Genomic DNA, 23,605 nt, shown 5'->3' with positions numbered 1-23,605 from the left:
ATTTCGTTGAAACGGTTGAGTTTGTCACAGTACAGTAGGATGACTTCGTAGGTGGATACAATTATTCGAACTTAATAGTTCAATTGAAAAATTTGTTGCTTTCAAAATGGAACTGATTTTCAAGCATATTTTAGGCCTCCCATTCATTAAGTCTCAATCTTCACTGATTATAATCTAACCAGATGATGAAATTAAAACACCCAAACTGTCTTCTTATGAAGATACAAAAACAAGTCCAACTGTCGGTACACTAATAAATAATACTACAATCCCAGACAACAAAATTCGTAATTTTCACATGGATTCAACGTCTGATTACAGATTTTACTGTCTGGGAACTAGGATTCTCAATCAAAAAGTAAGAATCTTTGTCGAATGCGTGGCCGAGTAGTGAGAGCACTGGCATGAGGTTCGCCAAGACGACGGCTCGACACTCAACGAAAGCGTGTGGCCGCATCTTTGGCAACACACTTATGTACTTTGCGTTCCCGGTCCCGTCTTTAATCTAATCCTTCAACCACCAAGGCACCAGGCTTGAGTATAATAAAGAAGTACCACGGCCTACTAGAACACGGCCAAATATGTTGCTATTTGAGGAAATTTCTAAGAGTCTGAATTGTTATAATCATAGCTATGACAAACCTGTCATTTTCCCATTTCCAAAAGTAAGTAAAATAAGCAATATTTGTATCTAGACATATTATTGGCTTGTTTTACCGGAGATTAGATATGTATGTTAAGCATAAGTTATGCAATAATAATGTAAAATATGTAAAAATTTTCCAACTGCATCCTGGAGGTAGTCTCATCATACAGTCGTTAGGTTTTTTGTATAGCAGGATCTTTTGCCAATAGCCACATTTTAGTTGCAAAATTAAACTTGGTGGAAAACAAAACGAACTAAAATTTAAATTAAGACATCAAATGAACCGCTTAAAACATAGAATTCACAAAAAATCCTTGATATTTTAAATGAAACATGCAATTGCACCAAAAGCATCACTAAACGATACTACCTCCAGGATGCAGTTGGAAAATCTTACATATTTTACATTGTTATTGCATAAGTTGTGCTTAACATACATACCTAATCTCCGGTTAAACAAGCCAAACATATGTCTAGGTACAAATATTGCTTATTTTACTTACTTTTGGAAATGGGAAGATAACAGATTTGTCATAGCTATGATTGTAACAATTCAGACTCTTAGAAATTTCCTCAAATAGCAACATATTTGGCCGTGTTCTAGTAGGCCGTGGAAGTACAGTAATCTAGTTTCAAAAGCCAAAACATAAATAATATACGATTCATGCAAGACGCTTTCTCAGACGTAGAATTCCTCATTTTTGCATTGATTCAATGTTTGCAGACGTTGAATCAAGGCAAAAATGACGGATTTTTGCTGTCTGTTTCGATTGCACAATACACTGAGTTAATATAGTTGGTTCACAGCTACATACCATAGCGATCTATATACGAATGATAACATGACACATACCAAAGGCACCATACTTCAAGTTCAACATACTACCACAACTTTGAATAATTTGCGCTGAGTTGAAGAACAAATAGAATGGGTTACTATTGGGTTATATAGTTTATAGAATTGCTATTGAAATCCACTCTAGTAAGCGAAAGAAAGAAAACTTAAAAGCTAAATCTGTAACATCAGTAACACTAGAAGTATTAGATTGCCCGCTAAGTAATGGATTATCCACCAAACCAAAAACAACAAGTTCATCCCTATATTAGGTAAAGCGGCTATGGAGACAAAACATCTCAAAGCAGTAATAGGATAGTGAAGCGGCTTTTCTCCAATCGAATGATAACATTTCCACACTAACAAACAACTCAAAAAACTAGGATTGAAAAAAGGCAAGTGGGCAAGCTAAACGCTGAAAGATGAAAGCAAAACAGCGGCTCACAAGACAGATACAAGACAACTTTATATTATAATCAGCCTACCTGCCAACCACGCTTGTGCATAACACGCATCTTAAATCTGAATGACGCTTACAAGTATGTTTTGCCAGTCTAACCTGAGTTGAATTCGGATTAAAAATGTTTACAAAAATGTTGCATCTCTGACAATGGCACTTTCAACTTTTAAGTCTCGACAAAAATAACCTCAATAATGTCTTAATGTTTAAAAAATGGGGAAAACAACACCTCAGGTGGAAGATTTTTATTGTTGCAGGAAACGCTATGTTAATCAAATCAGCCTTATAACTGACTACGATAAAAACTAATTTTGTAACGCCAAGTTTCTTCACTACGCCTGTTGCGTATAAATGTGACTCTCAGTCAGCAAGTCAGTACTTCTACAGACGTTGAATCAACGTAAAAATAAACTCCTTGCCTGGCTGACATACGTTGCATTGCAAGCGGGTCTGCTACTATTCGGTGAGTCCGATTCGGTGAGTCTGATTCGGTGAGTTCCTAAACCTCTAACCCCTAACCCTAAAACGGCAATGATAATTAGGCTACGGTACCCGATAATTAAAAAAAAAATTAAAAAAATCCCCCGTTAAGGGATCGGACTCACCCCATCGGACTCACCGAAACGGGCCATTCCGATTGCAAGCAGTACCATGTCGAGACCAGAAATGTAACAGATGACGAGTGTATCGTCAGTCATCTGAATTTGAAGTTCGTACCAGGATATTAGATATTTGGAATATTTATATGAAGAGTTAAATCGCACTTGAGGTTAAAGAGAAATTATAACAACGCTTCAATTGAACAAAAACAATACACAAAACAATGCAATGGACAATATCACTTTATCAAAAGCCGGAAATTTTCAGTGATCATCGACATAAAGGATTAACATACTCGCCAACATCAACCAACTGAAGCACACAATCACACCGCTTCAGGGTGGTAATAATTACTACAGAAAATTGTTTGCGTGAAGAAAACTAAACTATGCGTTTATTAGAAAAATCGGCACACTAAAATATGTTGGTAAACGAGTTAGATATCTCTAGAAACAGACTACGAATTGGTAGCCGCTTAATTTCCAACTCTGAACAGCCCTTCCGTATTCAGGTGGAACGCAACATTAGCTAGTTTCTGTCGTGACTGTTTTTTAATTCATCTTTGTGAAGGCATTTGACTTCGTCTATAACAGTTTTTAAAATAGAACAATTCTTCACTCACAAATCAATCCATCATCATCACTGCCACTAGCAGCAACTCTCAAAAGCTTGCAGAAACCAAAGAAGTTGAAAGCAAAAACTGAAGAAGGCAAGAAATCATAGATTATATCAGAACTAATTAATGGGTTTTAAAACAAGTCAAGCAAGTAACAAGAAAAAAGTTAAAACGAAAAAACTACATCGCAGAACTGACTGCTATCCGTAGCCTTCTAATTGCCAGGGACCTGGAACTTTAAACAATCAAGCACACTCAAACATCTACCAAACTGAAGAGCGCAACTTAACATATATACATGCATGCATATTCCAGTTTTTAATACAACGGTCAAACAACTTCATCAAGATACCGAGGTTGGTGCCAATGATCCCAAGCAAGTACAAGACCAGCAACATAAAAATCTTGACGTTTTTGTCCGCAATACGATTGCAAAATCAGAACCTGTGTACTTGCTTTAATACTGAGTTTCGGACAGATTTTGCTTCCAGCCTACAGTAGAATGCGATCAACCAAAGTTTTTTTTACTTACAATTCCGTTGTGACCTTTGTCTTGGGTAGGGACAGTACATTATGGGACGTGCAACTTCGCTGTTCCGGCAACATTAGAACCTGGGTCAATTGCCAATTTGGCATTTATTTCGCTTTGCTGCTGGCTTGCTTCCAACTAAAAACCTTAAATTAATTTAAAACCAACTTCAAGCTTCTTCTAAAAGCCATAAAAGTACATTATTTTGTAAATCAAAAAAAAAATGTAACCCTTCTACTGTGTTGCAAACAAGTCAAAGTGGATGCAGTTTCGCATCCCCATGAACCATAATCCCTACCTTGGCTACATCGTGAGATCGTACGTAAATCAAAAAACGTGCATATCTCATTCTGTAGTTACAAGCAAATCTCTCCAGTCTGTTATTACAAGCCATGAAAACGTGAACAAATTTACGCAGGTATTGGGCATGGTCGCAACTTCAGAGAATGTGAACATTTCATGTTGTTGCTCTGGCAGCTAAATTTGTACGATTAAAAAATTGCGTTGAAAAAAAGAACTCAGGTGACATACAAAAACACACGATTGGCAAGAAAAGGGGAAGGTCTTCGCTTCGCAGTGGGCTACCACAGGCTGAAAGTGATAATAACATGAGGTATGATTTGGTGTGGTACGGCAATAAACGAAGTAAGGAATGAATAACTGGTTAGACCAGTGGTTCTTAACCATGGGCTCCGTTAGAGGGGGGGCCGCGGGGGTGATTACCCCCCACCAATCGGAGTGGGGGGTAACTAATGCAAAATTACCCACCCCCCCACTAATGTAGAGAATTTTTTTTATTTTTAATATATTTTTACTTTTGTGTTTTATTTTCATGTTTTTATTTTGTTGCACGATTTTGAGGTTTTCGCTTGGAAACTCCGACTCGCAAGACAAAGCCAAGTCATCTATGGCCAAACTATGTATCCTGTCAAAAATATACCCATCACAATGCGCTATGTGTGACGTCATAGTTTCTCACTGCTACAAACTGTTTAATTTCGCTTTTGTAAAAGTTAATGCATTTTATTTTTTTATTCTATTTTTTTCTGAATTGAATGTAGGCCTAGAGCCCTAGATCAGTGGTTTTCAACCAGGGTTCCGCCAGTAAGTCCAAGGGTTCCGCAAGTTTACATTCAAATCCGAGAGTATATTTTATTATATGCATATTGTTTAAATATAATCAAATTTTGAATATTGTTGGTTGTTGGTTGAAAAGGAATATCCTGCAATCGCTCAGAAAGCGCTGCGACTTCTTATGCTGTTTTCAACCTCCTACTTGTCTGAGTTTGGATTTTCAGCTCTGACAACCATCAAGCACAAGATGCGAGCACAATTGCTGTCTGTAGAAGATGAACTTCGTGTGTGTCTGTCAAACACACGACCCAATATTAAAGACTTGTGCAAGAAACACCAGGCTCAAGTTTCTCATTGAATTTTTTATGAGAATAAATGTAATTTTTTACAGTTTGCATTTTTATTGTACATAAATAAATCTGAACATGAGTATTTTAATTTAATTAATCAAACGATGTTTTTTGCATAAGGCAATTAAATTATTGAACAGGGGTTCCTCGAGCTTTTGCAATGTTTCATTGGGTTCCGTTCCACCAAAAAGGGGAACGTTCAAATATTACGTAACGCTTTTTTTCCGAATTTTTGACCCCTCCTTCCCTCCTAACCAAAAATTAGAATAAAACGGCAATCAAATCAACTCAAACAGAAAAATGTCAATCCATTTCCATACAAAATCAATGTCAGCGGGAAATTTGCTACTGTTACGCTGCCAGTAGCCTATGTGAGGAAAACGAGATATCAAAGAAGTTTCTAAAACACGTAGCTCTGTTTCGGCATCCAGGCGATTTCTTTGCTTTGTAAAAGCCATGAAAAAGAACTGTCGTTTCTAAATAGCTGGTTGATACAATTACCATCAACTCGATTGTTTTGAAAGTTAGGCACGAATTCGTTTGCCAGAGATAACCAGAAGTGTGACGATGATGCTTTTCGAATCTGGACTGCAAAGTAGAATCATAACATATTGTAATTCAATCAGACTTTCTTTTTCATGAAGATTAAGGTCACATGTGTTGACATCATCGATGCATGGATTATTTATCCAAAAGTTTCCATGTCGAAGATCTTCATGTTACGCGAAATGAATCGTTAAAATTGTTAGCCAACTCTTTCACTTGTTGACTCACAACGCTCAGCAGTGCCTCTTTTTAGTTTTTTCACCACTCCATTTCACCAGCATTTTCCACAGCAAATCGGCTTGTCTTCATTCCATTCTTTGAAAAACAAGATCTTTGCTTTCTCAAACTCCGGTTCTGGCAAATTTCCATTGCAGGACTGACTTTATCCCGGAACTTCAAACTTATCTAATTCCAAATTTTCGTCTCCAACGACTTTGAAATTTTTCAAAATCAAGGACAAAATTCCGCATTTGTTTATGTATTTCTGTGCTTCAAAACTTTTTGAAAACTATTATGCAATTTGTCACAAAAACATTATCAACGGCACAGAATTAGGTCATCAAAAAGTTCACCTTTATTATCAAACATTTTTACGTGGAGATATGTCAGTTTTACAGCTGTGCATGTTTCACAGTGCGATCACAATTTTACAATATGTTAATGACTCCACATTAAAATAAGCTTTGCAGAAAGTAAGATCTTTTGCGGACCGGCAAAAAAATTACACGGACCGCCACCGGTCCGAGGACCGGCGGTTAAGAACCACTGGGTTAGACAACCAGCAGAATTACTGCATATATATGTATTATGTAACTACGTTATTCCAATACGTGGCATCGTGCATTTGTAAGAATGATGGATTCAACTTCTGATAGCTCATCTGGTTGGCGCGTGAATTCTGGAAGGAAGAAGCTTCAAGATCAAGCGGCGCTGGTTCGACTCTCGGCCCTCGGGGTGTGCGCTTGAGCAACGCACGTAAGGACTGCTCTCCATTCAGTGGCACCTAATGGATGGAATAATTCCCCGGCAACAAGACTTCAACAATCGTAAACTTCACTCTGTCAATTTCGGTGACCGGACCTGCGTCAGTGATTCAAAGCCTCTACAGTCTACAAGTATGAGAAACTGCCAGGATTAAGCTCTGCAAGAAGCTTTCCCAGTCCGCGGACAAAGATTCAACCAACTTGAGCGAGGCAAAGGAAAGCAAAAAGTAACCTCTGCAATCTGCATGTTATGAATATAAAACTAAAACATGTTCAACATTACGTGCAGGTTATAGGCTGATATCAAAGCTTTGCAATTCAACGCTTGGTCGCTGCCGACGCCACGGGGCATATCTTTTTACTAAAGCTTAAGCCGCCCAGACTTAAAGAATTCGTAAGACAAGTTTTGAGAAGACACCTGACTGTTTACCAATGCGTGTACAACTGTTGGTAAAATTCCTCACCTCATAACTACACGAGGTGGTGGCTTTTGTGATGAACGTTTCAAGACGTTCTTACAATCAGCATGAAGAATTTCAGCAATTGAATGTGTAAACGAAATTAATAACAAAAGAAAGAAAATAGAAAAAAAAGAACAAGAATTGGCACTAATCAACTTGCAATCATTGCTGTGAACTACAAACAATAGAAACCAAAACAGGTGAAAATCACTAAATTAAAGGTCAAAAACGGTATCATGTGATATTCAACGCAAACGGAAAGGTAGAATATATCGCTTGAGACAAATGCCGCAGAATTTCACGGTTGGTGGGCAATCAACACAAAGCAGGCTTTCGTCACGAAGTTAGCCTACTCAAACCTCAGTGCTCACAACGAAGGCGTTGCGTAAAGCGTGCACTTGAACCGACAAATATGGGCACATCAACACTGAACGCTTTTTATTTCCGAGAAAGATTGCTGGATAATGCGGCTGTCACTCGACTGTGTAGAGCAGGGGTCACCAACCTTTTTTGCATGCGGGCCACTTTGGCACTAAGGAGAGCTGTGGCGGGCCGCACTAATAAAATTTTAGGTAGGTTGACTCTTATGCTAGAAAAGAACGAATTTCGTACCCAGTATCCAGCGTTAGGCCTACATGTTGTTAATATTTGTCTTAAAATACCGCAGCAACACAATTTGTCGAACAACGCTACTGCCAGGCCAATTAAGCTCCTTTAACAACACTTTTGACTTTTTTAACAATGTTTAATAAACGAGGCCACTTGTTTTGCGCACTTATAGCGAGGCGAGTGATGGTTTCATCAAAATATTCATCGCCAAGTAAGAGTGGTGTTGTCACTTCGCTTCACAAATGATATCTTGCAATTAACAATTTCAGTAAACAAGGAAATGTTTGACACATCGCAATACAGGCAACAATAGTGACCTGCAAACATATCAGCGAAAAATAGGCTCCAATAACAAGGAAAAAGAAACCAGGCACCATGAAACAAACGTTTGTGGAAATCACCGAAAAGTCGTAGTTCTATCGTAATTCTTGAACAGTCTTCCCTCTAAAAAAGCAATGAGTTGGTTTTTCATCCTTCTTGTGAGAGTCTATAAAACCGTCTTTCTTTTATTATAGACAACTGTCACATGCGGTGTTTATTAGCGTGGCAAGAATTTGTTGAATAACAACATTTTGCAGTACTTGCTTCGGCAGTCCATACTAAAATTGGAACGATACGGAGAAGATTAGCATGGTCCCTACGCAAGGATGACACGCAAAATCGTGAAGCGTTTCATATTTTGCCAATTTATTATAAATTGAGTTGGCACACCGACCTATTTTGCTAACAAAATCTTGCATAAAGAGAATACTGCTCGTAAAACACAATAACCGTGAAACGCACACTAGTGTTCACATGATATTTGCAAACTTAAAATAAGCAACCCAATGCTCACAGAAATTCGAAAACAGACGTTTTGATCAACCACTGGGACAATGTGGCTGGACATCGCATTGGAATAACTTTAAGCAACCCTCATCTAGAACTATAATCTGATTGGTCGGTCGGTGGAATCGTATGCAAAGCGAAAATATGCTTCCCGGAAAGTATTTTTTGCCTTCGTGCTCTTTAACTCCTCAAGAATTGGTTGTACTTGTACGCTGATACCTTCCGCGGGCCGCAGCGATACAGCGTGGCGGGCCGCATGCGGCCCGCGGGCCGCCAGTTGGTGACCCCTGGTGTAGAGGGTTTTGTTTGTCATGGCGGTACCGAAGGAGAAATTGGTTAAATGATAACAAAAATCCAATCCGTCGATGAACTATTTCCACTTTAGTATAAAATCACACTTGGTGAACTTGCACCTCATTGAAAAAGATATCTGACACTGGAAAAAGTTAGGTCTTTTTCAAACCGGCGTTTGCGCTGTTTCAAAATTGTAAGTCAACAACTCATAAACCAGCCAGAATTTCGATTCAATATTATCTTTAAATATCAAAATTCCTTAAAAATATGGAATAATGAAGTGTGAAAGGCAATTGTATGAACAGTGCTAGATTGAGCTTTCACAAAATCAATTGTCTGGAAAATGATAATTTTCAGCGGTAGCTTATTGTCACTGCAATACTAAATTACGTTCTAAAGATGAAGAACAACCTTGGCTGACAACATCAACACAGCAAGTCAAGAACGACAACAACAAGAGTCCGACACCCTCTGCCGAACAGAGAATCACATTAAAAACTCACACTGTGACAAGAGTATGGTTTTGAAATGATATTTCAATGTAAATTTATAAACCAATCCATTTTGTAACCTATCAATTTATCATTAAGTCCAAATTTATACCACTTGAAGCGGACTGATCACTAGTATGTTAAAAAAAAAAAAATTCACAGTTTAAAATGCAGAATTTTTGCTCAGATTAGTAACTGCCATTATGGTGCTCGTGCTTAAAACAATCTGTACGATGTCACAGCGAACTTTCAAAACACATAATTTCATATAATTCTTTTCTACGTGTGGACCCAGTATTGTGAGAGCTGGGAACAGTTTTCAAACTGCAAAACAAGCAACATTCCAATAAAATTAAAAAATTTACTTTCTTGATTACAAACCACCAAACTACAGTAAACACACTTTAGTTGGCATTCTATGTTGAATCAATGTTAAAAACGACTGATTTGTTGTCTGGCAAGTTGAACATGTGCAGTTACCTGATCCTCAGCTCTGACAACTTCTACAGGTGCCTCTGTAGCTCCATTTGGTAAAGAAGCCGCAGAATGAGAGGTCTTTGTTGGTGCAGAATGTGATGTAGGTGATTTTGGAATTAAATAATTTGGAGTCCCCAGATCAGCTTTTGAGCTCCACAGCTCTCGAGTTCTGAAATATATTAGAGTGAAATGAAAAAAACTATCAAAATATAATAGCAGCGTAAAAATTAGTTTATTATGAAATTTATGAAATGAAATTTACAAAATTGCATTTGAAGACATAATTATTATTTTGAACAAATCAAAGAAAACTTCGACAAGTTCTTATTGACGGCCATAAAAGCAAAAATATATAGAAATCTTCAAAAAAGCATTTTTCATATTTCAGTTTTTAGTAAGATACACATTACCTGATGTTAACAATTATGTATATCATAAATTTGAATGCGACATCATATTACATGAACATTGAACAGTAAATTAAATCTATCATAAAATAACAGCAGATAATTTCCTTTAATTTAATTGTAGCTGATAATGAAACTCTTATTTGGCCAAGACTTGATAATGATGAAAAACAAAATACATAGCCGTTTTTGGCTGTGACCAATATTATCAGAAAACTACATAGAATGTACTTACTTATTCAAATTGTCTAAGATGCTGTCACCTTGATCATCAGAGTCAGTCATTTTAAATTCGTCAAATAAATCAAGAACGTTTTTATTAAACCACTTGCTAAGTTTCACACATTCACGTTGAACGACTGGTGCTGAAACTGATATTTTACGTATTTGGTAACTTCCTTCATGAAACTAAACATAACTAACAAAACACTGATATGACACACAACATACAAAACATATATATTCTGAATCCTCCTCACATTTTAAATAATGTTCAAAGACTTTTAAAAAGTGAATCAAAAAGCTACACCCTATTGCATACAGGCAGATACAAAACATAAGTAGAAGACATCAAACAAATACTTATATATTTTAATAAGAAATGTACTATGATGTCATAAACCCATATATGATAATCTTGTTTTGATAGACAGTAGTAAGCTATTACAATAAAACTAAACTTTCACAGTAGTGTCATTTATGGGCTTTAAATACCTTATTAACATAAGCTGTGAGTATGTGAAGGTATTTTTGGTAGCATAGAAACGTCTTCAGATCAATTTACATGTTTGAGCAAAAATAACCTTGTCAAACAATAAAAACACAATGAAAAGTGGTGGAAGCATTATGTAAGCCTATTGACTATACGCAGATATTAACCACCAGGGACTGAGGTATATATGATATATATACAGTATATATGAAGTAAAATTAATCAAAATGAAGACAACTAAGTGGAAATAATGAAATTATTTTCCACTGAGCAACTTTATACCACTCATAAGAGAGTGGAAATGCAAGAAACAGATTTTGCACACCCACTTCCCCAGCATGCAACAACAGTGCAAAACAAGGGCCTGGCACAGAACTAAAGAAAGAGCTAAATTAAAAAACTTTTTCAGTTTATTTTTGATATTCACCAAGCCAACATACATGCAATAGAAAATTCATCTAAAACTAATAAGCATTAATTTTTCAGTGGCACAAATAACCAAAAGTATTTGTAAAGGTATATACATGAGTAGAGAAAAGATGTCTAAAAAAGTTGACGGAAACATCATAAGATAAAATAGATGCAGTCGACAGATCGGATTGTAGAAAAGATATAAATACAATCAGTGCATAGAGAAAATCTACATTCCCACAAACGAAAAACAAACAGATTGGGTGATGATTTTACTTACATATTGAGGCAACAAGACCCCTTCTGAGATTTAACAGTTATTTTCCCAAATTTGTTCACATAAAAATTTACCACATTATTATATATTACTGCCACTACATCCTGGTAGAAGTATGAATCTATGCTTTTGCCACAATCATGGTTAAATACAAATTGGCCAATCCAATTCCAACATTGAATCACATAGTTGCAACAATACTGTTCCAATAGACTTAAAAATAAACCAAAACAATATAATATTTACGCAAATAGCAATAACTCAAAAATCCTCCTAAACAGCAGTTATGTTACCAAACTGGTAAGTCTTGATTGAAGCTGCAATGTATGCAAGCACAAAATTCAACTTTTTAATTCATTTAAAAATCAAGAAAACTGAACAAACCACACAATATCTTTCTTTGGATCTGGTCAGTTTTAAGCCACCATGCTCTTACATACATTGTTTTGCCCAAGCTGAAGAATGGTGAGACCCTTAAAACTTTCAAGACCTTTTGTTCACATCAATGATGATATAGGTAGGGATGGGCAAAATAGAATAATTATAATAGCTATTCTAGAATATTCTAGAACACTGAAACCGAATATAGAATACAGATATCTATTCTAAAATAATTGACCGTTTTTACTATCGACACATTTTAATAATTTTTATGAGTTTACAAAAACAATGAACATCACAAAAATAGCTTATTGCACTTGCAGTGTACCGTAACAAATTTAGGCTTTCTAAAGGTTCACCAGTCAAACAGGATCTCAACTTGGTGGCAGTTAAACCTGCACTTGAAAAACATTTGTCTGAAAAAGCAAATGGATTGTGGCAGGTACACAAAAATATTTTGAAACTAACTGATATAAACAAGAAAACTGGTTTTTATTTGCTTTCCACCAAACTAGGGCGTTTTCAACAGATGCAGTGGATGCTTTCAACAACGTGAGATAGCTAGCTATTTCTAAAGGGGGGGGAAGCCAAATTTGCTGATTCATTTTCATTACAGCATGTAGCATCTTTAATCCCATCAGCTCATCTAATCCCACAGCTCATCCCCACAACAAGTCTATGTTACTGTACTGGCATAGTAAAAGCTAACTCCCCATATCGACGGTCGAAAACAAAAAAGTCGTAAGTGACATTTGGAAAAATTCCCTTTTTTGCATTTTTAAAACCTATGCACTTAGGACTATCTACTAATACTACTTTACTACTATAATTACAGATATTAATGCTCAAAGTAAAAGCATTAACAAAATAGAAAAAAGAAAAAAAAGGTGTTTTTTTGGCCCTTTACTCCAAAGTGTAAAAATGCACTTACGACTTTTTTGTTTTCGACCGTCGATATGTACTTCTGCAAGACTGTGACGACTGCAAAGCATTTGACAAGATCTTTTTAATGCGAAAAACGAAACTTGTGCGTTTTCTCTACGCTGGATTGCACCAAATCGATAAAAAATTCAACTTTTGCTGTAGCGAATTCCTTGCGATCAGACGGAGTGGTACGAAGTTGATCGTTAAAGCGGTTTCAATTATCCGATTTCATGTGCATTTTAAAATCGGTTAGGCTTCACAACCGGTTATTCTATGTTCGATAATATATTTTGCCCATCCCTAGATATAGGCCAATCAACTGTCAAAAACAAGATTTATCGCTAATAGTGCATTTAAACAAAGGAAATAGCATTATTAAAGGCTTTGCAAACATGATTTCTTTCCAGTAGGAGATCGGGAGGCACTTGGTCAAGTGCTGGGCAAATTTTTATCAAAAAATTAGTAATTGATGTTCTTATGTGGCAATGAAAGAAAATAATTTGAAACTTAACTTAATTAACCAAACATTGCAGTTTAAATTTGACAGAAATCTAGCTTTTTATAAAATAAGTTTATCCAACTTTTTGTAAAATAAGTTTATCCAAACACAATGTGAGTTTCAGGCAAAGGCAAAATAATGGAGAACAAATTAAGCTACCAAATTAAAGTAACAATTGCGACAATTTTTGGGAGATAGACCAACTCCCCTGCTGGCCTTTGTTTTCCCTTTTTTTAATATTGTATCTCAATATTTAGATTGCTTACTTTGTTTGAAATTTTTGAGACGTTAAAATTCTGGGGGCCCCCAAATACTTTTGTAAGATCCACTAGGCATAGGCGCCGGGTTTTGAAAATTGCCGGGGGGGCAAACTTTCTAGTCGACTGATTGCTTACATTCAAAATGCTGATGTTTGTTTGTCATCATTGATGTTTGTTTGCGTCTATCTGCCATTTTATATCGCCAAGCTTTATAATGTAGGCTCAGGCCTCGAATTTCACGGCGGACATGTCCGCCGTCACAGCATGTGATGTCTGCGGGAAGTACCATCTAGATCGGTCATATTTGTCCGCCGAGAAATAACACAGGAACTAGCGATACAAATCGTCATTGCATAGCACGAACAATTGTTGCAATAATATATTTTCTAGCGCATTCTAGCGCGCATCTAGAAAATGTGAATACTGTATCCCTTAGCTTCCATTCAAGGAGGAAAACTTTCGCTTTTTACGTTGCTTCAACGATTGATGACATTGAATCAGCGTAACAAAGGTGAATTCTTCGCTAAGAATCGATAGGAGTACCGGTACTTCTACACTAATCAGTTAATCATGCGCAATTTAGTTCAAGTTTTACGTCACATTGTCTGGCTTTGATCTCCGAGTGATAATGATACGGCAAGGTTGGTTACTAATTTAGATTATACGAGTAGGCTATCACAGCAAGATGCAACAAAATTTATTAAGTTTTGGTATTTCAGTAAGAAAGAAAAGACCCAAGGAAAATTCACTTTCGCTCACATGACACGCAAAAATAAACGTAAAGAAAAAAGCCTGTGAAGCTTTGCACAGCAGAAAATAGTAGCGTTGGTGTAGAAATTTTCCGATTCCTGCCCAGAGTATTGTGACGCAATAAGCCACACGACCCCGTTCAGGGGAAGTTAATCAGTTATGTGACGTATTGACCAGCTACACGGCGCTTTGACTCTTCAAGCGCAAGTCGTTGGTCTGATGAAAGCCTTTCAGAGTGACTTTACTGATTTTTTTAAAAAGCTTTCTAAAACCGTAGTTATAGTTCTGAAATGGCGAAGAATTATTATCAAGATAAAGTGATTAAGCATGACGATCGATGGCTAAAAGTGGTGTGTCCGCCGTGAGACTTGATTTGTCCGCCGAGATAGCTGCTCAGACCGGACACGTTTGTCCGCCGTCAACAAAAACGAATTTCGAGGCCTGTAGGCTACTTCGAATTATATCCTAGTCACTTTGAACTTTAGCTCTTAATACGGGTAGATACTAAACTGAGCAAATTGCACCTCGTTATTGACACTCCCAAGAAAAAAGAAAGTGGAAGAAATCAAGAAAAAGGTTTTTAATCATTGTTACTATGCTTCAACGGCACCATGCTGGCGTTTATCAGCTACCGTACTTCTGTTTCTTTTGTTATCTTAGGAGCAGCGCTCTTGTTGCAACAAGTAGATGTTTTAATTGAGATCGATCCGCAATGAAGGTCAAACTAACGCAAATTTGAATTTACAAGTTTACATTTGCTTTAGGATTTTTTTTTAAAATAATTTGCGGGGGGGCAGCCACCCCGAGCTAATTTCATGGGGGGGCGCCGCCCCTCCGCCCTCCCGGAGTCGGCGCCTATGCTGCTAGGGTCAAAGTGCGTATTTGCGACCATTGAGATAATTGCATAATGGTAACTTTAATACACACAAAAATACCACCAAATTATAACACGCTTAAGAGTATGAAAATATCTTTCTAATAAAAAAAAAACAATATATAGCAGTTTAAAGTGTTTATGTTAAGGTGGCTGCTGACTAGATGACCGCTTGGTCTTTTCGTAGTCTCCTCGTCATATGACACACAGCAGATTATTGTATATTTTGTATTCTTTTCATGTTTGTGTTTGTGACATATAAATAAACTGACTGACTGACTGACTGTTAACAAATACAATTTTCAGAAGTTCATGAAAAAATGGTTACAAATACGCACATACACTGTATTATACTGCTTCTTTTGATAAAGTACTAGCCTAAGTCTAAACACCGAGGTTAAATAAAAATTAACAGCCTAACCAAACGAGAGTAATTTAGTAGCCAATATAATACTGAAAATAGCTTACTTAGACAAGCTAGAGATCGATGTTCTGTTAAGAGTGCAAGAAAAGTTGGTTGGTTTTGAATCTTTATCCTCGGACTGACAAGGCCTTGATAGGTTATTCCTGGCAGTTTTGCATACTTGTAGAGACTTTTGATGCAGGGCTGGTGACCGGGATTGACAGAGTGAAATTTCCGATTGTTGAAGTCTTGTTCAGTTTGTTGCTGTCTTGTTGACTTGTTGCCAGGGAATTACTCCATCCATTAAATGCTGCTGAATAGAGAACAGTCCTTAGAATGTGTTGCTCAAGTGCACACCCTGAGAGTCAAACCAGTGCTGCTTGATTTTGAAGCTTCTTCGTTCATGAATTCAGGCACTAACCAACTGAGCTATTGGGGCAAACATTAAAACTGTCATTTAAACTAAAATTCTTCAAAATATGGCTCATTCAGAAATCTTAATCTCAAGTATTGTAGCCAATTAAACAGCTAACAAAATTCAGCACCGTGTTAGCAATAAAAAGTTGTTTTACACTGTAGTGTTTATCTTGAATTGTACATTTTCTGAGATTACAAGACAACAGGCTATCTATACAATTTATAGGCTAAGGGCTTGAGAACCAGCAGCTTCCACAACTTCAAACACCAACAAAAACAACTTCACAAACGGCACCCTTGGAAATACTTCATGAGTTTTCCGACCTGGTCAAACCAACATAAGGTCACTGCTTTAGTCAGTTGAGGTTAGAACTAGTAACGTACCTAGTACCTACTACCTAGGACTTAAGGTAGGCTACGGTACGGTCAGTCACAGATCAAGTTCACTCTTAAAACTTGGTGCAAAAAACAGTGTTGCCAGACGCCACAGAAAGAATTTTTCTCTTCCAACTGGCAAATTTCTCACTTGAAAAGATAACTGGCCTGTTGCAGATCAAGTCTTATATCATCAGCGACATGACGAAGCTAGTTGAAAACTCAAAAGTTAATTACCAGAGTCTTAGAAATGAAGAACAATTTATGCAGTTATACAAGGAATTTCAGCCGCAAGTAGATAGTTTAGGCTTAGCTATAAAAGTCCAAATTTCAAGAAAGCCCTGTGAGCAAAGTGCTTCCCATGACCTCGCTTCTCATTACAGAAGGCAGTTCTATGCATCTATTGACAGCATAGTGCAAGGCCTCACCCACCACTTCAATGGCGAAAAAATTAATACTCACCAAATGCTTGAAGTTTTAGTATCTGGCACAGTCAACGACAGTGCTGTTACAGCGTTGGAACGATATGGCTTCGACGTGAAAATTTTGGGCCAAGATTTAAGTCACTTCCATCAGAAATTGGGCTGATCAAGTATGTGTGCGATGCTCGAAACAAGTTAATGGGACTTAGGCCTATTATTGTCAAAGAGTTCTATGCTAGTGTGGAAAAACTTGTAAAATTGCTATTGGTCAATGGCCTTTCTTCTGCAGAAGCTAAAAGATCGTTTAGCTCGCTACGCCGCTTAAAAACATGGCTCCGAAGCACAATGACTGCTTCAAGACTCAATTCCATTGCCATGTGCCATGCCCATTAAGTGTATTTGGATGAACTAAGTGTAGATGAAATCTGCAAAGAAATTTTTTTCAACAATGCACAAAGATTTAAAGTATTTGGCGCCTTCTGACTGTTCTGCTTAGAATAGAAGCAGAGTGCACTCAATGTTTTTTTGAGTTGAGGTGTTCGTTTATAATGTTATTTCTTTGTAGTTTTTGTGAGATTTTGGCACAAGGTAGCCTATTACCTGGGTGTTATGACAATTTTTGTTTAGTGTTATTTCTTATACGGCGCAGATGGTAGGCCTTCCTGTAGTAGGCTATCGATCAAGATGTCTCCTTATTTTCAGTTCTTGTAAAAGTTAATGTATTTTAGCTTATTTTTTTCTGAGTTGAATGTAGGCCTAACCCTAGATGCTGAAACGTTTCATTTCACTGTGGATGTTATGGCACAGGTTGTCGTGTTGTATTCATATAGGCCTAATTATAAATTAAGTTTTATAGATTATAGCTTTGACCTTAACGCTTTTGGCCTTTTAAATCTAACCTTTTAGAGTCTGAAGTGCAAAATTTGGAGGACTTGAGCCAAGGAAGAATACAGAGAGGGATTTTGCGTACGTCTCCTCTTCCAGTCAAAATTGTCTCAAAACTTCAAAAAATGTGGAAAATGTTAAAAAGCTTTTGCTCGTGATTTCAGATTCGTTGAAAGAATTTTTCGATTTTAAATCGTCTAAAAGGCAAAAATTTTGCGCCTTTGGCACGAAACATGCAGCCTAAGACACTGTATAAGAAACTGAAGCTTTCAGTAATGCGAACGGGGTCTGGAGAGTGACCTTCCAGAAGTAGGCCTATAGGCTACATATAGCCTATGATGCGATTATCCAATAAGCCCCTGTCGATGTCAAAATATCGTTCTCGCCCCTGCTTAAATTATCCCTCCCACTCTCAGGAAATGTCCGGAGCCCCTGTCTGCCTAGCACCGTGAGAAATAAAATCAGTTCTGAAACCATATCAGCTGCCTTTACTCCTCATCTGCCACCTGTAAAATACCATGTCACAAAAACTTTTTCACAAATTTTCTTTTTTAATCATTAGTGCTTCACCCATTGAAAAGATACATTTTCGTCCGCCTCGTTAGCTCAGTGGTTACGTGCCCGTCTCAAGATCAAGCAGCATTGGCTCGGCTCTCGGAGTGTGCGCTTAAGCAACGCATTTCAGAATTGCTCTCCATTCAGCGATACCTAGTGGTTGGAATAAAACCTCGACAACAACAACACTTCAACAACTATCAGAAACTTCACCCTATACAAGTAGGCTATGCGAAAGCCATGCTACCAGGATTTAGCTTTCAATAAAGTTTTTTCTTTTCGAGAATAGAGATCAAATGAATCAATTTATACAGCAGGTTTTCTAACGATTTTGTCATGATCTCGAAAAAAATCGACCTATTTTGGAAGTAAGTCCAGTTGCCTGTTTCAGCCATTCTTGTCCCCAATGATCTTGAAACTTTCCCAAATTTCCATCTGTAGGACTCGGTGGCTTAGTAATTAGTGCGCCCGCTGCAGCATTGGTTACCAAAGACTTTTTAAAAATGTTACTAAATCTAATTCCTGCTTGGCACTGAGCAGCGGAAAGGATTCGGGTAATAATGTAGGCCTACTCAGTTGCGCATCTATACGGCGGCATTGACACTGTCTGGTTTGTAAAGTGATGAGGAGCAACATCCTGCGATGGATACAGCACTATATAAAAAAACAAGCATTACGGTAGGCCTACTATTATTATATTATAAAATTATAAAAAGCATGCCGGAACCACTAATAAAAACAAAAGACAGAACAAAATGGAGGCAGCTCATACAGGAGATCACAGCTAACCAAACATGATCAATCTGTTGAAGAAGATTATTATTATTATTATCTGTCAAACTGTTTCCTTTTCCACGGGTCAATTTCATATAAAAACAAAATGCAAAAATATTGTCGAACAATTTATAATTAAAAAATGAGGCTGGTAAACTGTTTGTTGCGTTGAGTGGCTGAAAAGGCTTATACTTTTCCAAAGGTTTGCAAAAGTTGACTGGAAATCTGATGGAATTGAGGTGCTTTAGCGCTACCTAGAGTATGCTAGAGTTAGTGCCGAAGGCTTAGTCTAATGAGAACCTTATCTTCTCGTTCCCCGAGGCTTGAATCAAGTATGGGACTCACCTTTACCTTTTTTTTAGAGTATGCAAAATTATTGAAGACAACTTTCAAGAAAATATTTTTTCACAGAGAGAGAAACCTATTATTTCGTCTGTTGCGAGAATAGTAGGCTATAACTTAAGTAGGCTATGTATACGGTACAATCATAGAATTTTTTTGAATTCACAGGCTATTATATTAGCTCAGACTTTGCTCTAACGCCAATACTGCACATTTGGATTTATTTATAAGCTTGTTGTAATCTTTTTTGTTTCAGTTATTTTTTTTTTACATTTAATAGTAGGCCTAAGTTATATTTACTCCGATATTTACTCGAGGAAGCCAATAAAATAAATAAGCCTTCTACTTTGAAAAAAAACATTTGTTTTCTTTTGTTAGATGTTATACAATCGAAACGAACAGCTTATTCAAATCGATTTTGAAAAAGGCACTTCGAAATGACTGGCAGGTAATTTGAAAGACAAGATTTCGCGACGATTTGTAGGTTAGGCTACTTCTGAAGTTCTGAAAGACGGTGGTCGGTAATAACCTGTTATAAAGTTGGCTTACAACATAGGCCAGAAGGGCGTAGGGTAGGCTATGCATGGAAGCTAAGGAAATTGAACGCCGCAACCCCTCTTAATGAAGTCACAGAAAGAGTTAAAATAAACAGTGAATATTTTATGCAGACTACAATGCATATTGTATTTTGTTTATATTTCTGAATATAACAACAACAAAAAACAATATATGCCAAACATAACAGTGGTCTAAAAAAAATAGAAGCAACAAAACGGGAAGGTTGTAACGTGCTTGATACCAAAACAGAACGCTTTCGCATCTCATTGATCCTAATCAACTTTTTTACACGCCGATGGGATTATACACTTATACAGACCTGTTCTAGTATGATAGGCTAATGTTTTTTTTCGTTTTCCGTTTGCTTTAACGGTTCATTTCTCCTCTAACGTTTTTTTTTCTCTAGAAGCCTCAGCTTGAACGGATCGTCGTTATTGTGTTGGCATGGGCCTAGCCTAATCTTGACAATCAAGATCGTGATCGTCAAGATCACTTTTATTTTGGTAATCTTTATCTAAGTCGTCCCAGATAGCTTAGTTGGTTAGCGCTTGAGCAACGCACATTAAGGACTGCTCTTCGTTCAGCGGCACCTAATGAGTGGAATAATTTCTCTGTAACAACATCTCAACAATCGGAAACTTCACTCTATCAATCTCGGTGACCGGTCCTGCGTCAGTGGTTCAAAGCCTCTACAAGTATGCGAAACTGCTAAGATTAAACCCCTGGATTAAACCCTAGAACAGGGCACTCTATTGGTCTGTGGAACAGGGTTACTTAACTAATGTTAACGAAGGTCCAGTTTGACCAGTTGAATATTTTTAGCGGTCCGGTAAATAGGTTATTTCACATGCAACTACGAATGTTAAATTATTCTACCAAACCACCTTTTTAGGTAAAATGTAACTCTACGTGGATTTCTGAGAAAGTGTTGGGGAGTCTGGGAGGCGAAGCCCACTAGCAACTAGGATAATCACAGTAAAGATTGCTTCCTCCCAGTAGAAATATGTTCAAAGAAGCCCTGAAACGTGACAATGAGGTTATGCTTCCAAAAGCTCAAGGTCCACCATCAACACCCAGAAGATCCGGATTCGGACCGCGGTCCACCAGTTGATTAGCCCTGCCCTAGAAGCTTTCCCAGCCCGAGGATAAAGATTCAATCAATCAAGATCCAGTGTTGTACGTTGACGCTGAGGCTAGAGCCGTCATTTTTTTTAAATTGACGGAAGTGATAGGGCCATCATCTATTTTGCCGATTTTAAGCGTCAAGCGCTATGCGTCATTTTTTTGTTTTCTTGTTTCACAATGAGAGTTTTACAATGTATTTTGGCCAGCGCGACTCAATGGAATTACTGGCTTTCGCGTTGGCTGGAATGGCTACCTGAAATACAAGCGGAAGGAGTTCGCCAAATGGCGATCACTAATATCGTGAGCAGTAGCCTATCGAGAACGAGGGATTAGACAGAGAAAGCGAAAAATCAATGAATGTCATCGCTGAGGTTGAAGATAGGCCTACTTCATTTCAAGAGCTCTATGGCCCTGAAAAGAGCGATTTTGTTGCAGTGGACCTCGTTAAAAGATTTATATACGCTAAACCATCACAGCACGCTTGGAACAGTGATACCTTTCCGAGTGAACGTTTTCAGCAAGGCTTGTTTTTGAAATACAACACACCAATACCATCCAGCGCTTCTGTGGAACACATGTTTTCACATGGAAAGGACATTATGCGTCCCAAACGCAGCACATTGTCAGACAAACGTTTTCAAATGCTTGTGTTTCCACAAGGAAATAACTAATAAGCTAAGCAGCTAATTACAATACACACATTCAGCAATCAGGTGGTTTAAAACATAATACCTGCTCTTTATTCATAGCTATTGTTAGCCTAAACTTAGTTGAAATACTTCCGTTTTGTGAGACTCTGGCTAAAATAGCGCTAGAAATTAGCGCTGACGCTGATGCCGTCAATTTCTTTAAGAGCTGACGCAGTACTTTACGCCGTAAAGTTTTTAGGCAATTCGCGCTGACGCTGACACAGTCAATTTATTTCGTTGACGCGTACAACACTGTCAAGATCACTTTTTAGTGTGATTTAAAATTAAATAATAACCATTGCCTTGACCAAATAACGCACAACAACTCGCTAAACACTTTTGGCAACAACAGATCTTGCACATTTGTTAATCTATAGAATGCGAAACTACCTAGCAGTGTCGGTCTTTGGGGTGTGCGAACCGTGCGATCGCACAGGGCCCGCAAATTAGGGGGCCCGCAATTTACTCAGAAAATGCAGTAATTTTTGTCATGTATAATGGAAAAAATTCAATTCGATTCCCAAGCAAGTACCGGTATCCTTGAAGTCAGTTGCGGCTTTAGGGTGAGGCAAGTGCTGAAATTGTCGCGTCGGGCCACCTTTACATGCTTTTAGGCCCCCCATGACATTTCACCATGTGCCAAATAGTTAACATGGCAGTGTGACAACAGAATTTCGTTTTGTGACAATTGCATTTAAATAGAATACATGTTAGTTTCTATACAATAACCATTGTTATTATGCCATATATATGATGTGTAGTTTTAAAACTAATCATTTAAAGGGCCCGGATTTTTAAAACGCCATGTATCAAATCACTTAATATTCTATGAATTCAGGAAACTTCACTCTTGTGAAAATTTAAATGCATGTTACTTCCAGTATTAAACTATCATTATTATGCCCTATGCATGTAATTTTTAAAATCTAATATTGAGGGGCTCAGGTTTTTTCAAAACGCCATGTAGGCTACCAAATGTTTAACATTGCTCAGTGACAACAGAAACCAAAATTTTCAACCTTGTGGCAACTGTGTTTAGATACATGTTACTTCCAGTACGGTACTAAAATGTCATTGTTATTCCATGGGTTGAAAAATAACATTTAAGGGGCCCGGATCTTTTCAAATTGTTTCAAGTTGATTACTCTGTAGTACCCAACCTAAACAATTTTTAAATCTTAATATAGGCTACTTGTTATTGTATTTAGATATGTACAGTTTGTGCTGTACGCTGCAATGTACACTTATTCATTGCTTGGATTTTTTTCACTGAATAGTAATATAATCAGGACTGTGATTGATTGATGATATATGAAGACACTGCTCTAGTTGCAACAATTGGGAGATGTTACCTGAATTGCTGCCTCAAAAGCAAGAAGAAGATTGATGATATACCAATGTAATTTTTGTACCAGCAAAGGTTGTTTAACTCAATAATAGAGTACCATTAGTGATTTATCCATTAGCTATATACCTAATCATTGTAAAAGTGGAGCAAAGAAAAAAAGGGTTTAAAAAAAGAGTTGTTGAGCAATTATACAAAGCATTCTTCAATTTCTAAGTTTTTAAAATATACTAGTTGCAGTAAATGCAGTAATGACACCAGTGAATGAAAACAAACCTAAAACAACCTAGTTCACATTGTAATCTTGTATTGTTTTTTCCACATGTGCTGTTGATGCAAATAAATGAACTTCTCTCTCTCTGAATCTACTTCTTTGACAACATCTTAAATGATGTCACTACTGGTGGTAACAGATTAATTC

General features: G+C 37.3%; 1 protein-coding gene and 1 non-coding gene across 6 annotated transcripts in view; one reads left to right on the top strand and one right to left on the bottom strand.

Moving 5' to 3' along the window:
- The window catches only part of LOC145767644 (uncharacterized), a 57,838-nt gene extending 45,853 nt beyond the window's left edge, over positions 1-11,985 (bottom strand). Inside the window, exons 1-2 of one of the 5 annotated variants that reach the window (XM_082579506.1) lie at positions 10,442-11,985; positions 9,803-9,968 (exon numbers count right to left, since the gene is read on the bottom strand). In XM_082579506.1, coding sequence (XP_082435632.1) covers positions 9,803-9,968; positions 10,442-10,491 — 216 coding nt within the window. In that variant the 5' untranslated portion in view covers positions 10,492-11,985. The remainder of the gene's footprint in view (positions 1-9,802; positions 9,969-10,441) is intronic. The other 4 variants (XM_082579507.1, XM_082579508.1, XM_082579509.1 and 1 more) reach the window with 4 other exon arrangements.
- LOC145767740 (U6 spliceosomal RNA) lies at positions 8,289-8,391 on the top strand. Its single transcript, XR_014288889.1, has one exon. It is a non-coding gene; the product is annotated as a U6 spliceosomal RNA (small nuclear RNA).
- Positions 11,986-23,605: the final 11,620 nt, after the last annotated feature.

Source organism: Aplidium turbinatum, chromosome 3 (genome assembly GCF_918807975.1).
Source record: "Aplidium turbinatum chromosome 3, kaAplTurb1.1, whole genome shotgun sequence".
In the NCBI taxonomy this organism is placed as follows: domain Eukaryota; kingdom Metazoa; phylum Chordata; class Ascidiacea; order Aplousobranchia; family Polyclinidae; genus Aplidium; species Aplidium turbinatum.
The sequence above is the reverse complement of the archived record's forward strand: the minus strand, read 5'-3'. Positions and strand labels throughout refer to the sequence as shown.